The sequence below is a fragment of the Poecilia formosa genome, unplaced genomic scaffold (genome assembly GCF_000485575.1).
Source record: "Poecilia formosa unplaced genomic scaffold, Poecilia_formosa-5.1.2 Scaffold36, whole genome shotgun sequence".
NCBI classification, from domain to species: domain Eukaryota; kingdom Metazoa; phylum Chordata; class Actinopteri; order Cyprinodontiformes; family Poeciliidae; genus Poecilia; species Poecilia formosa.
The window spans coordinates 1,490,575-1,505,389 of NW_006799975.1; the positions used below are offsets into that span (position 1 = coordinate 1,490,575).

Here is a 14,815-nt window from a genome sequence, read left to right on the forward strand (position 1 = left end):
TTATTTTTGTCAAAAATCTGATTAATCTGAAAAAAAAAAGTAGGCAAGACAAAAAAAAAAACAAGATATCTTTAATCGGTCGATAATATTATACAGCAAAGTTAATTCTGTACAATAACATCACCTCAGTATATTAAAATACTGAAGAATCATTCTTCACCCATTTATATTTTTGGGTTTCAATTCACTTTGTTTATTGTAGTTTAATGAGTTAATAATAAATAAACTGAATGTCCATGTGCTGTACAATACAGTCAAAAGAAATTGAATTATTGTGTCATATTTAATATGTTTCTATGTTTTTACCTGGTTACCTGTTTTGGGAGGTAAGCTACTTCCTGTCTGGGTAAGTCACATGACCAACAGCTGAGGCCAGCTCAGCAGAACCAATCAAGTAAGCAAAGATGAAGTGTTTGGTTTAGTTTTTAGTTCAGTTTTTGGTTTTACTTTAGGTATTATTGATACATGGTCATTTACATTAACGTCAGGCCAAAGTAATAGACACGTATCTTCTGTACCTTCATGTTAGGTCAGTTTTGTGAATTAAGTTGTGTATAAATACTTTGTTTGGGTCATTCTTTTTCTTTTTGAGCAGAGATGTGTTTGGTTGATCTGAATTATTGTCCCTTTACTAATATTTTGAGCAATTTTTGAACATTTTTAGGGTTAAATAAAAACTCACTTTGGCAATGTTTTTACTAAGACTTCTATGCTTTCACTGCTTGGCCCCTCACAAACAGACAGTTACACTGTGCTGGGGTAAGATTGCATTTATATATTTAAAATTGAAACAGCCGTGCCATCGCCAGTTTTACATCCCAGAAAACAGCAGAAGCTTTTTGTTTTTTTCTAATATTAAAATATTGCTATTTTTCCCAGGGAAAGTGGGACACTTCACTCAAAATAAGAAACTGTCAACAATCCTCGGTGTTGACGGGCAGCTTCTCTTTATGATTTGTCTGAAATGCTAAAACAAGACACATAAAAAAAATAAAAATTGTGGGCGTGGAATGACTTGTCAAATCTTCTCTTGTCAATTCTGTTTAATTCGCTGTTGCTTGTTGATTCATTGGACTGCAATAGCAGTCAGCTGTTGTCACGACACATCTGACAGGGCTGGACGAGCCTGTGGTCCACAGAGTCAAACTGAGGCATTTTGATGTGAGCCTTGATGAGGGTTTGGTGTGACTCCTGTTGTGAAGCACACTTCAGCTACTAGAAGGAAGTAGCATGTCAATAGATACATTTCTATTACAATGTTAAATTAAAAACCCATGCCGCGTTATGATCCTCCTTCTACTTCCTGTCGTCGTCTTCTTTGTGGTTTGCGTCAATGGCAACATCCTGTTGTTCATCATGTTTCTTGTGATTCGTGTGGCATGATCCATTGCAGTTTTGTGAAATAAACCAATTTTGATGTGGCCAAAAAAAAAATATCCCCTCACCTTAGAGCTGAAACAAGATTTTTTTTTTTTTTTTTTTGGAAATTGCCATGTTTCCATTAAGCAATTTTATTTTCAAAATGTCAAATTGTGCAATTCTATGGTCAATGAAAATGCAGCTTGTGTTATTAGCTCCAGTCACATATATACGCCTTCTGAATGGAGTAAAATAATTAAACTAATTGTGAAAGCATCTGATTATTAAACGGAGCTGCAGGAACAACGTGGCGTCAAAGTTCCAAAGCTTGTTCTGTTTAAGGAGGATTGGGACTTGATTCTTTTTCAAGCAATATGCAGAATTAAAATTTCTTTTGCCCATGAACTGGGAACAAAGGCAGACATAAACAACACATGGAGTAGGAGAAGTGTGTTTTGAACTATTTCACCAAAAGTATGGGAAAATCTGCTAATGCGAGGACCAGATCTAACTTTTAAAAAGGCAATCACATAGCCCACTCCAAAGAGTTAGATCAGCTAAAGGCGTCCCCTCGGAAAGTCTGAGAATTTTACCAAGGCTGATGTCGCATATCAATATCTAATTGATGCTCCTTGCACCAGTTATGTGAAGTTTTAGTGAAGCATGTTTGATTTGTTTCATGTAACAGCACATCTAAAATCAATATAAGGTTTGCAACTCAACTGGAAAAATTCAAAGTTAAGTTTGTTCATGGCAGCTACCGCTTATTGTTTTCTTCATTGTACTGTGAACAATGGCTACTTGAGCGTCGCCATGTGGAAACCCCGACTTCTAACTGGAACTCTGATCACTGAGGATTGATGTCAAACGACTTCTGACTTCCAACGTAAATGCAATGTACCATTATAATATGCTAATTGTAGATTCTGTTGGTTTTTGTTTTGTTTGTTGTTGCCTCAACTGCTTTAATGGTTGCTTAACAGAAGCGCTGAGTCCAGAGACCGCATGCTACAGTAGAGGTAGCAGACGCACCCCCACCCCACCTAATGCCCACAAGTTCAAAGTCACTTGCTTAGTTATAGTTTATCTAGTTTATTTGTCTTATGTTAAAACTTCCTTGATTATCTGAAATATTTCAGCATGAAGAAAAATATGGACAAATACTTTTCCAGAAAAAGAAGGTTCTTGGTTCAAATCCCATCTAGGCTCTTTCTGGTAGCATGTTCTCCCAAAGCGTGGTTCAGAATGTCCTTTACATTCTCTGGTTTCATCACTCCTGTCTAAAAGCATACATGCTCAGGTTAATAGCGGTTCAGTAGAATCTCAGTTAGCAGAATGAGTGTGTGCCTTATCAATGAGATGCAATTCTTACAGGAACCTGAAACTCCATTCTTTGAATGCCACTGTGCTGCAACTTTTGAATTCATTCTTGATCCACCTGAAAAAAATTAAGATTTTTGCAAAATGTGCTAACATGCCAAGGAGGTAAATCAGCTTCTCCGATTCAGTTGTGTTAGAGCAGAGATAGGCTATGTCTAAAAGTTTCAGGACAGTGAGACTGGAGGACTGGAGTTGTAGACAGATTTATATATTTTTCTACATACAGATTTATTACAAAATGCTTTGGAGAGGTTAAAAAAAAAACAAAAAAAACAAAACTACAAATGGTCAAACGTACATTTCACTGGTGTATCAGCTATAAATATAAAAAGCTACCACAAATGATAGAAAGTCTTCCTCCTTGTTGTTTTTACTCACTTCAGTTTGTGTACGCTGTCCACCTGCTGAAAAGCTATATTCAGATAATGCATGTTCTATTAGATGTTCTACACTTAAAAGCAGGAATATTTTATGCTTCAGTGAGTAAAACACGCTAATTGATTCGTGACATTGAACACTTTTCAGTCTGCTTTACCACTAATAGACCTTTTTCACAGCAGACACTCCAATGTGAGCAGATGTTTCAACACATTCCATTTAGAGTTACTTTGCACACTGGTTCATTTTAAAGGTTTCCTGAAAGCCCTAGTTAAATTTAGATATATAAAGTATATACTACCAGTTTATTTTTCAGTCTTATAAACTACCTTTACACTATATTGTGTGCTGGAATAAAGTACTTTTCAAAATATGACTACTACAGGTTTTTTTTTTGTTTTATCTGCAAAATAAGCCATCACAGCTGCCTTTGCTTAAATTTCCTAATTATTTTCTTTCTTTGAAAAATGCCTTTGACATGACATTTTCTATGTGTTGGGACTATAGCAAGAAACTGAACTGTAACAAAGGCTTAAATCTCACTGAGAATCTATAACAGTATTTGAAAATGGAGTTTCATAATGTACCATCTATGCCAGTGGTTCCCAAACTTTTTTAACTGCTGATAAAAGTGACAGAGGACACAAATATGGGAAGTGTGGAAGCCTCTACTGTATCAAATTGACATAGGACTAACAGAGAGTTGGCCATTCTAAGGTAAAAACCCAGCGCATACTGCGTTCATGTTTTGTTTTTTTTTTTCATCCAGACGGCTTCCCGCGCCCCCCTGCAATGACACGGCGCCCCCCCCCTAGGGGGCGCGCCCCACAGTTTGGGAACCTTTGAATGCAGTCTTATTGTTTGGCAAAGAATAATGAGTAAAACTTTTAATTTTTACATGTGCAATGCTGCTGCTGCAGATGTGGAGCAGCAGCAAAAGATCGTTTTGTAGAGCATTAGCTGAGTGTCGCCAAATATAAATGCATTCCACACTTTTAAGACCTTTTAGTTGTACAAAATTAATTTAATCTATTGTCCTTCATATCTTTGCACTAGTTAGTGCTGAACCTACACACAGAATCCCAATAAAATATCTGAAGTTTATGGATGTTATGCGATAAAATCTAACTGAGCAGGTGTGAAAACCTTTTTCAAAGAACTGTGAGAGTAGGTAAGTATTTAGTTACCCAGAGTAATTGGTATGGTGCATGCATCTAAAGTTTTATTAAAATTTTCACATACGTAAATCAATTTCATTATCCATGTTGGGAGTGTGATTGAATGGTGGTGCATTTGGCTTTCCACATAAGCTTTGTTCCAAATTCATATTTCCCGGCTAAGGCTAATATGACGCGTTTAAGATTTCACCTCCAAAGGCCAAGGGCAAAAACTTTCCTTTAGCACTGAGGTTCTACCTGCTCACCAGCCTCCAAACATTCCCCATAAGTCCTGTTCTAATCATAACTTCCTGTAGCAAACCTCCACAACAAATCTCTGTCAGAAACCACTGATTTGACTGATTTCAGCCTCATTTGAGCAGAAATGAGAGCGATCCAGCTGCTAGGCTCGACCTGCGGTTGATGTGTTTCTCAGGTGACACAAGCGGTACGGTTTCTTTCCATCAAAGTGGTGGAGCAGCTGTCTGCCTCAGAGTGGAGTGACTGACTGAGACCACTCTGCCTCCAGCGCACCTTGAATATTTAGCAGCATACCTGCTGAAAGAGGCTAGTTTGTCAACAAAATCAGCATTTACAATGGCAATACTTTCTTTTTTGTTTTTATTAAAACACCAAATGTGTAGCGTTTTCTGGAACATTCACTATGAATGTCCGCACGTCTATCAACCGACAGACCTGTGCTTCACTTTGTCATCTTAAAAATAAACAAACTAGTCAGAGCTCCAGGTATGTTTATGATGAGGGAATAATGTTATAACATGAAAAAAGTTGATTTTACATAATACTGTCCCTTTAAAACACTTCCATCACTGGCTACAAAAGCAACATTATCAACGCATATAATTATAATCAGTGTTATTTCTTGTTTTCCTCGTGTAAACAGTGTTCTGCAATATTTTACCTGAAGCCTTTCTGTCAAATATTCATGCAATGTTCTGTCCAAAAAGTCAAAAAAGTGACTTATTCAGCTTATAGAACTATTTTTCATTTCCACCTCATAGCTTCTATTTATTGTTTAGAAGCCTCAAAATCTATTGGGTCGTTGCAGGCAGGCAGTTTTGATGTTGATCTGATGTAAAATCAAGTTGTGTTGTGCCACACACTGCTTCAGTTCTATGTTACTTATCAGGTTAGCAGTTGGAGAGAAAAAAATTCACAGTCTACTCCAAAGCTCTGGCTGTAACCAATGTAGCTAGTCTTACATTATTCAGTTCCAGTAGTAATATTTTACATTGCATACACCCACTTGCCCCTCACTACTTTTTTATTTTCCTCAGGCAGACTGTTTAGGAAAAAAGTGTAATTCTCCTTTAAAGACTGCAGTTCTTCACCCAAGCTGTTTTCACTCTTCAGCGTTTAGATAGTGTCTTCAGCTTCACTGAAGTGCACATGTGCACATGGTGCTAACACTTTGTGTTAACCGACAAAGTATCGGTTAACACTTTGTGATCAATATCTTTTTGTTCCACCACACACATTTCCTCAGTATCCTGGAAACTTTGAAGTTTTGTTTTCAATTCAGTAAACTTTATTTCAGATTAGCTTTGTGCTACATGAACTGAAAAAGCTTTAAATGTTTCTGGTACGCCTTTTAAAACCAGTGGCACAAACAATCCATCACTGAGTGTCTTCCTGGCATTTTTCAGGGCTGTAATAATCATCTTTGCCCATTTTGAAATACTCTGTCACACTCTTGCTGCTTGCTTTCTAAAGAGAAGTCATTTCAGTGCAAAGGCTGACGATTTATGGTTTACCTTTCACCTCAGTCTGGACTCTGACTATTTCTCAAGCATCTTACATGATCTGTCTTTCTGATATACTGATTGCTGATCCTACATCCTTGTTGCTCCTAAAGAAAACCTCAACATCTTGAGCGCTGCATCCTCCAGTTTTTTCTCATTGGCCCTGTCTACAAACCATACAAATACTTAAGTATTGACCATAGGTACGACTAAGGAATGAACTGGGGTTAGAAAGCAAAGACTGGCCAAAAATAAAATCACAAAACAAATTTTCAAGTATGAAAGAAAGCATACTCTGATTTTAACCCTTGTGCGTGCGAGGACTGAGGCAAATATGATACAAGTTTTACATGTGTGGGGTCGGTTGGACCCCATTTGTAAACACAAGGGTTAAGTCAAAAGTTTATGTCTACCCTGAGCTGCCTGCAGGTAAAGTATCAAACAGAAACGTATTACTATGACATAGAAGTACATTTTAAATTTACATTTTATTCTTAATCTGAATCTAAAAACTACATATGTAAAGGAAAAAAGGATTGAGATGTACTAAGTAACCATGTATGTAACTATGTAACCCAGCATTCTTCCTTCGTGGATGGTTTGACACTGAAAGCGTGCCGCCCTCTGCTGGACAATTTGGTACATTGCATGAGTTTATGTGCGTATATCTGTAAACAACAAACTGGATAATAAAATGTGCGCTATATCTAGGTGATTTTGTAGACAGACAGACTTAACTATTTGCAATATCTAGAACAGAACTACGTCTGGAATACATGGCAGCTAAACAGTGGAACCCTGGGCGCACTCCTTTACAGTCACCCGGCGGAAAACTCAGAAATAAGTGATGGAGATGTGGTGTGGGAGGTGATTTCCTTCTGAATGGACAGTTCTGCTGATATAATGAAGTAAGTCATGACCTGTGAAAGGAATCAGTGTATCGCGCCGTTAATGACTAAAGAAGTAAATTAGAAATAATAAAAAATCAACTATTTTGGGTTTACTTGCACTCTGATACACTGATTTTAATTTGTTGTATTGCTCCTAATTCTGACTTTATCTATTTAAAAACAAACAAACAAAACAATAAAGCCACACATTTTTTTAAATCTTAGAAGGCACACACAACTTGGTCGCCCCTCTCGCTGGTGGGTCTGAACTTTTCTCGCCAGGTGAGAAATGGTGCGGACCTACTGTTACAGTAAGTGATAAACAAACCACGTGACCCAAACCCTGCCCTCGAAAAAAAGACATATTTAACAAAGTCACGCTGGGACTTGTATTTTCCAACCTCCAGATGTTACTGACGTTTGGCGCCATTATTAACTACATTTCCCTTGTCTCCATGCGCGGCTGGGGGTGGGGCACTCGGGGACATGCTGCTCTCCTTGGAGTCCATACTGTCCAGTTGTCAATGTGGTCCTGAAACATTTGTGAGTGTTGAATGGCCCTGAGGACTCCGCCGTGTTGCTGAACTCTGACTCCAGCAGCGCGTAAGTTCAGCGCTGTATTCTGATAGCTTCAAAGTGTCTGGCTCAGCCAATCGCAGCTGATTTTACTGATAACTAGCTTTAGCAGTGCCGCTAGCTGAAAGCTAACTAGCTAACGTCAGTAGCAAAGTTGGCAGCTGTTCAGATTGTTGTGTTTTCTGACCCCCGTGTTACAATTTCAGCCAGGGTATCGAGTTTTCTTTACAGCGATAAAACCATCTGTGGTCCATAATCTGCTGGTAAGCTCCTTTCAACAGAGGGAACTAGAACGGTGGCTCTTGTCCTCCAGCACCACCTGCCCAATGTCAGCTAGCTTAGCATGACTCTGTAAACAACAGCTTTACTGAAGCTTTAATCATCTGGTTATTGCTTAAATTAACCCCAGTAGATATGATAGCGTCACAAAATGGCTTTATTTTAAAGGAAAAGAAAGTTGTAATGACTGCAGACAATAGTGTTATTTTTAGCTGCTAAAAGTTTTGTCACTAATAGTAAACCTGTCTTAAAGTCTTGGATTCCCACCCCTATCCCCTTCTTTTTAAGTTTAAATGGCAAGTTTAAGTTTTAAAACAAATTACCTAGTCTTTTCCAGGATCTAAAATCATCTAAGTTTACCTTCACGTGTCTAAAAACATGTAATTCATGGCAAACCTGGGTGTGGAAATGACTTCATCATTACTCTTTGTCGAACATTTCTGTGGATGAAACTTTTCCTCATTGCTGTATGAGCCAATCCGGATCAAGCTTCAGCTGTCAGACAGGAAACCTCATGGTCCGCCCAATGCTTGTAAGAGCTCCAGGTTTCTGTAGCTGCAAAATTAGTCATAGGGACAGCTAATTTTCTGACTAAATTTAGTGCTGTACATTATGGCCAGTCATATCTACTTTAGTTTCTAATATTACTGTCATGAATGTTAACTGTGGTCTGTAGATATTTAGCTACAGATATAATTTCAATTCAATTAAAAGGGAAGTTAAATGTTCCCATAGCTTATTTCATCAAAGTATGTTAAAAAGAGTCATTGTGCATACTGATGCTGTGGCCAGGAAGGATCCGCAGTAGCAGTCAGTTTTGCAACAACTCTTAAGAGGCCTGTGACTAAAGATTGTTGCTGTATTATGACCTCATGACTATAATAACATGCTAACAGCTCAATAGAGACAATATTACTTAGTAACATGTCCTGGATGACACCAGGGTTGTTGGCAAGCACCGCTAATCCACCTCCTTTGCTTTTGATCAAGCTGTATCCTTAGAAAGCTGGGCAGAGAGACGTTGGAGTAGGGGATATGATCCTTGTCTGTTATGATGGATGGAAGAGACGGTTCCAAAGTCCTCTCTCCATCCATGAAGCCTCCTTTTCCACTCTGGGATTTGGGGTCAGAGTTCAGGTATTATTATTCAAACTTTTGAGATGCTAATCAGCTGCTTTTAATTGTAGAAAACAAAAATAGATTTTTGTTTTCTACAGTTAGTTGTTAGATGGTTATGCATCTAACAACTACCTGAAAATAATAATAATAAAAAAAATTGAAAGCAAAAATTCTTTCAGCTGCAAAGCATCCAAGGTCATGACCTTGGGATGAAATGCTGGCACATTCCCATCATCTGTGATGGACTTGGTATAGTATAAAAAAAAGAAAAATCCCTTAGAATATTCCCAGATTGTTGGACAGCAACAATTGCTTTCTCTAAGGTTGTTGCTGATGAACTGTGTGAACACACAACAGTGAACATCTCTGCTTTTGGAGCTTCTGTCACACTTTAGCTGATTACCTAATGGAGCTCCTTGGCAATAAAGCACCTGCTACTTTATTTATTTATTTTTTTTTACTCTCTTCTAAATTCGACCAGTCACCCAACAAGGAGCTGGTATGTCAGGATCAGGAGCCAGAGGCCTAAAGCTGGAATGTTAGTTACCAGAGTGGAAGACAAACAAAAGCTCTGACTATGTACTTTAGAGAGGCAGTTAACACAATATGAGCTGAACATGTGGATAAAAGAGGAATAAGGGCAACTTGATAAGCCTGGTCAGACCACAAACACTGACTGACTCATCCAACTAACTGAAACACTGACCTGTAGTTCCTAAATAAGGTAGTGGCTTTAAGAATGATTAAATGGGTCGTGTGTTTCCTCATTTAGCAGAAATATACTGATGTTATGTTTCAACAAGAGAGTCAAAGGTCACTTAAGACCTATAAACTGTTGTAAAATCTGTTTGGAGTTTTCCTGCAGCTCCGCCTCAGAGATTAGCTCAGTGTGACCATGGAAACATGATAGCGCTCCAGAGTGCATAGTATTGTTAAGGCCAGGAATTTCTCTACATGCTGCTTTCTAGAAAGCAATGACTGCTAGCTGTTGTTAGCATTAACCAACAAGTCCTTAACATCACACTGAATGCTTTCTCTTCTTTTTTTTTTTTTTAGTTTTTTTAGACTAAGATGTTGTTGTTTTTTTTATCTTTTTGGTCTACTTCATGTTGTCAGGAAGGTTCTCTTTAAGTGATTTCTTGTTTTTACTGATCAGGCCTGGGTGTGGTTAGTGGAGGGAAGACATGAAAGTGTAGCTTCCATGTCATGTTTTACTTGTTTCCCCACAGACTGTGGTTGACCATCAGGACGGTGAAGGACTAGGAGTGGAGGCGGAGGATGATGATGCAGCACATCCTTACCCATGGGACCCTTTGGCGGGTGGTGGCATGGCGCTCGCTGGCGGGGGGTGCAGCCGTCCTCGAGCATCCGGCGGTGACAGTGGCGGCATCCAGGTTCTGCGTGCTCCGTCTGTCGCTGCTGCAGCCCGCTGCCCAGAGATGGGTCTCAGCGTCCGCCTCCAGCAGAGCAGCACATCAGCCAAAGCACCAATCCCCACAGGAACAAACAGCACAACCTGCGTCCGCGCCGCCTTCACAGGACGGCCCCAAAGGTCAGCCGGAGAAGGCGGATGTTGACCCGCTGCAAGACAAGTCTATCGGCCTGGTCCAGAGGTTTAAGAAGACGTTTAAACAGTATGGGAAAGTGATGATCCCGGTTCACTTGGCAACGTCCTCTGTCTGGTTTGGAACCTTCTATTACGCTGCTATGAAGTGAGTAACATTTAAGACTTTTAGCCTGGAAATCAGCCGCTGGTTGAAACTTAATGATGACTTTGAGAAGAGTGTTTTAAAGTTCTCTGACTGTACAGGAAGCATAATGTTTTTAACATCTTCTAAAATTTTTCTGTTGTTTGAACCCCACAGAGGTGTGAATGTAGTGCCGTTCCTAGAGATGATTGGCTTCCCAGAATCTATAGTTGGCCTTTTGAGAGATTCCTCTAGTGGCTATGCACTGACCGCCTACGCCATGTTCAAGGTAACGTCAATACTGCAGTTTGGGCAACAGACCGGTCTGAGAATGATCCAAGTATGGCTCTCAGATGGGATCAGGTTAAGGTGTTGTCCTTTGTTTCCTCTACAGATTGCAACCCCAGCTAGATACGCAGTGACACTAGGCGGAACCTCGCTGTCCATTCAGTACCTCCGCAAACATGGCTACCTCTCCACACCGCCGCCAGTCACAGACTACCTCCAGGACAAGATGGAGGCGACAAAGGAGAGATTCACAGAAAAGATGGAGGAAACAAAAGGACTCATCTCTGAGAAAATGGAAGAGACTAAAGACAAGCTGTCTGAGAAGCTGCAGGAAACCAAAGACAGAGTTTCAGAGGGGAAATCATTTTTTCGAAAGAAGAACGACTAGTGGCTCACACGTACACGAGGCGCCCGCTGCTGAGCGGTCCTGTTAGGATCTCGTTTTGTGGAGTTGACAGAGTGGGGGCGAGTAACACTTCATTTCTTTGACTGTCTGGAGGTGTGAGACGTTGCACTATCCCCGTCTTGACACCCGTCAGTTATCACTTTGGTGTCTATTTATGTGTCAAATCGGTCCCTAATTGTCTGAACCCTCCCACAATGCACTGCAACTGTAGAGCAGCAAGCGGCTTAGTCGCCTGCTGGCAGCGCCGCTTCCTGGCTCTGCCGTCTCAGGTGGGATTTCCACAGACGGGATCTGGGCTGAGCCGTCTCCTGGCTGCGAAGTGACTGCCAGTTTTACTTGAACACTCGGAGAGGCAGGTGAAGACGGCCAGAGACACGGAGCTGTGCTAATCCTTCTGACTGAACCGAAAATAAAACTTGAAGCTCTTCGTTAACCGTCTCATAGTTTGTTAAAAGACAGAGAAAGAGATTTCACCTTGTGTCTTTAATGTAATTAACCAGAAATAATGTTTTTTTAATGACTTTTTCTCTTGATAGTCAAATAATATATCACCTTTGTTGTGGTTTCTGAACTATGAGAGCCGAGTTGAACTGGGACTAAAGTGGAGGATGGCTTGGTACAGTTTATATGAGGTAAGCACACCTGTACAGTCCTGGTCAGAGCTCCAGGAGGAACACGGTTCTGATCAGATGGAGGAGAACGAGTTGGACCTGAATGTTTAGGCTGGTAGAGGTAGTTGAGACAGAAGACTATAATAATTGTTGGAAGTTTTCTGTCATCACAAAACTTTAAAATTTCAATCTAGTGACAATGAATCAGAAAAGAGCTTCAAAAAGCTTCCATCCATCCATCTGGGCCAGGAGGGCAGGTACGCCCTGGACAGGTTGCCAGGACAACACAGAGACAGACACGACAAAATAACCATTCAAACCCAGGACCTTGTGGCTGCAAGGCAGCAGTCCTACCAACATGGCTGCTGGGAACCCAGCTAATATGGGAAAAAACTTGTTCATTAAACTTTGGTAACATTGAGAGAGTGATCTATATTTTGTTTTTGTTGCTGAGAATGGGGACAAAAAATTATAGACCTAAAAAATGTGAACTTTCCCATTAAACCAAAAACTACTTATATGAACTTCTTATAAAAACGCAAATCTTTAAATTTGAGACATAAAACAAGTTTCACAATCATTTGCAGATCCTGTTTCTCCAAAAATATGACTGCTCTATAAGTTTTATTGCATATTGAATTTATCATGATTAATTCATTTAGCCTTTATTATTAGAAACTGTTCATATTTCTCATGACGCCTGAGTACTTTGGCCTTCATGGTGTTTGGGCCGTGGAGCAGGAGTTTCTGACTGGGACTGTAAAAGGACTGCTGTGTAGAACGTGGATATTACAGTTTCACAATGTGACAGAAATGACTTGTTTCATTTAGTAAACAAACTAATGTCCTCACCAGAAATTCACTCTGATGTTTGGTCAAAAACACACTGAATAAAAGTGATATGAAAATCATCACATTTGTGTGTAATTTTTGGGAAACGGAGTCACAGCATGATGAGCCAAATGTTTTTGAAGAAATGGCAAAAGCATCAGACTTCCTATGGAAGCAGTAAGGAGAGAATATTTCTTCCTATTCCCTGTTTTGATGAAAGAAAATTGCTTGGTGTGTGACGGTGAAGGGCCATTCTAGGTTGGAAGTTCCTTCAAGAGTATTGGAGGGAATCAAGTTTGTTTTTGCTGCTAAAAAGTTTAGACCAAACTCAATATAGATGAGAGATAAACCTTTGAGCTTTTATTTCCACTTGAATCACAGGTTTATCAGGAAGTGGAAGGTTCTGATCCGATCAAGTCCATCTCCAGAGCAGCAGTTTACCCACTGCAAAGGAAACCTGGAGGATCTGACCTCACAAAACAGCCAGCAGCTGACAGGCCGAGAAGAAAGTCTGAAAAAGCATTGCAGAAAAGACAGTCGGCTTGGCCAACCATCACGGCTCATCCAGTGATGAAGGATTTGCAAATAGACACCGAGTATTATTCATTACATTCTATTTTAAGTCTGTGTTCTGAAATTTTTGTTCACCAAATACACAATATTCCATGGATTTAATGCATTAAAAAAATATTTTCCAAATTGTTTGAGATCCAAGTGGAAATACCTGAAAAAAAATCTGACATATTCGATTTCATCCCTTACTTCTACAGTTTGGAAATTAATCCAAAATGTTTGCAGTCATCATCATAAAGCATGAAGGAGTAGCAGATATTTTGTTCATGTTTTTTTTTTATTATCTTTGCAACTCATCCAACAAATATTTTTGTACTGTAGTCAAAGCAGCAGATTGCATGATGCGTATCAGAAAGTTTGCGGTTAAAGTTCCTGAGAACAGGCCTTCAGAAATGCTAAGCAGATGCAAACATCCCATCATTCCACAGGTAATCTGCTCCAGACTGTCGCCGTGGCTCTGAATAAAAACGTGCATGGAGAAGCGACAATGACCTCTGCTGTCTGAAGTAATGAACAGCTGTTTATGCAGCCCACAGCCCCTCACACTAACACCTGCGTTCTCCCATAGGGAGCGTGGCACAGAGGACATAGCACCACTTTGACTTCTGAGATGTTTATCGGCTAAAGCCAATCTGTGTTCCTCAGGTGTGAATCTGTGGCTAAACATCACTCAAGTCGCAGGGTGTCAGAGTGAACCTGAGGTGACCAACAGGTCAGGAGGGAAATAAAGAAAACAACAACGACTCCACTGTGGGAAGTCATTTTTCCAGGTTTTTGTCCTCTGTGTTCAGAAAGTTTTCACTCTCCTGATGCATTATTAAACAGCTACATTAGAGGTCAGATTTGTTTCAACTAAAAAACCATTTGAAATAAGTAATGAAAGTAGGGAAAGTTCTAAAATATTCAAAATAGCAACATGACTCAAAGAATAACATGAAATAGTCCAGCAGCTTCCCTTCTTAAAAAAAAAAAAAAAAAATAAGATGAAACATGTCTTGCTCACGTGTTTTTAATCGCAGTATCATATGATTTAATTTTAGGCAGTAAATTAAGATAATCTGTTGTATGAGTGTGTGCGTGTGTGTGTGTGTGTGTGTGTGTGTGTGCGCGTGTGTGGGTGTGTAAGCGCATGCGTGTGCGTGTGTGTGTGTGGATTACTCTGGAGTTTAGCAAACTGTTCTACTAACTGAAGAGACACTTAAAGAAATCTCCATGACATTTACAGAAATGAAAAATGGTTGCATCTAAAGGCACAAACACCAAAACAGATAAAATAATTTTAAACTCTCACAAAAAGAATCCTAAAACGTTTTGGCAAATCCTGACATTTTTGTGGCATCAAATTTACACCAAAAGTCAAGAGGAGCACTACTTCCTACTGCAGGCACTAAACTTAATGAGTTGCAGTCCTGTGGAATGTCATAAGGGCCACTAATATTTTTATTTATTTATTTTTTAAACAAATGTCTGGTTAAAATGTCATGCAAAAAAATTAAACAGTAAACCTGTGTTTTTTG

General features: G+C 39.5%; 1 protein-coding gene across 1 annotated transcript; it reads left to right on the top strand.

The window, feature by feature from the left end:
• The first annotated feature begins 7,355 nt into the window (after positions 1-7,355).
• LOC103136968 (uncharacterized protein C18orf19 homolog A) lies at positions 7,356-12,805 on the top strand. Its single transcript, XM_007550449.2, has 4 exons — positions 7,356-7,530; positions 10,131-10,613; positions 10,767-10,878; positions 10,984-12,805. The coding sequence occupies exons 2-4, from the start codon at positions 10,180-10,182 to the stop codon at positions 11,263-11,265; spliced, it is 828 nt and encodes a 275-aa protein (XP_007550511.1). The 5' UTR covers positions 7,356-7,530; positions 10,131-10,179; the 3' UTR covers positions 11,266-12,805.
• The last annotated feature ends 2,010 nt before the right edge of the window (positions 12,806-14,815 follow it).

Excerpts from the sequence above, each read along its gene's own strand:
- LOC103136968 (XM_007550449.2), top strand. The coding sequence starts at position 10,180 with ATGATGATGCAGCACATCCTTACCCATGGGACCCTTTGGCGGGTGGTG. Across the intron at positions 10,614-10,766 it reads TTCTATTACGCTGCTATGAA|AGGTGTGAATGTAGTGCCGT; the intron begins GTGAGTAACATT and ends TGAACCCCACAG. Across the intron at positions 10,879-10,983 it reads CCGCCTACGCCATGTTCAAG|ATTGCAACCCCAGCTAGATA; the intron begins GTAACGTCAATA and ends TTTCCTCTACAG.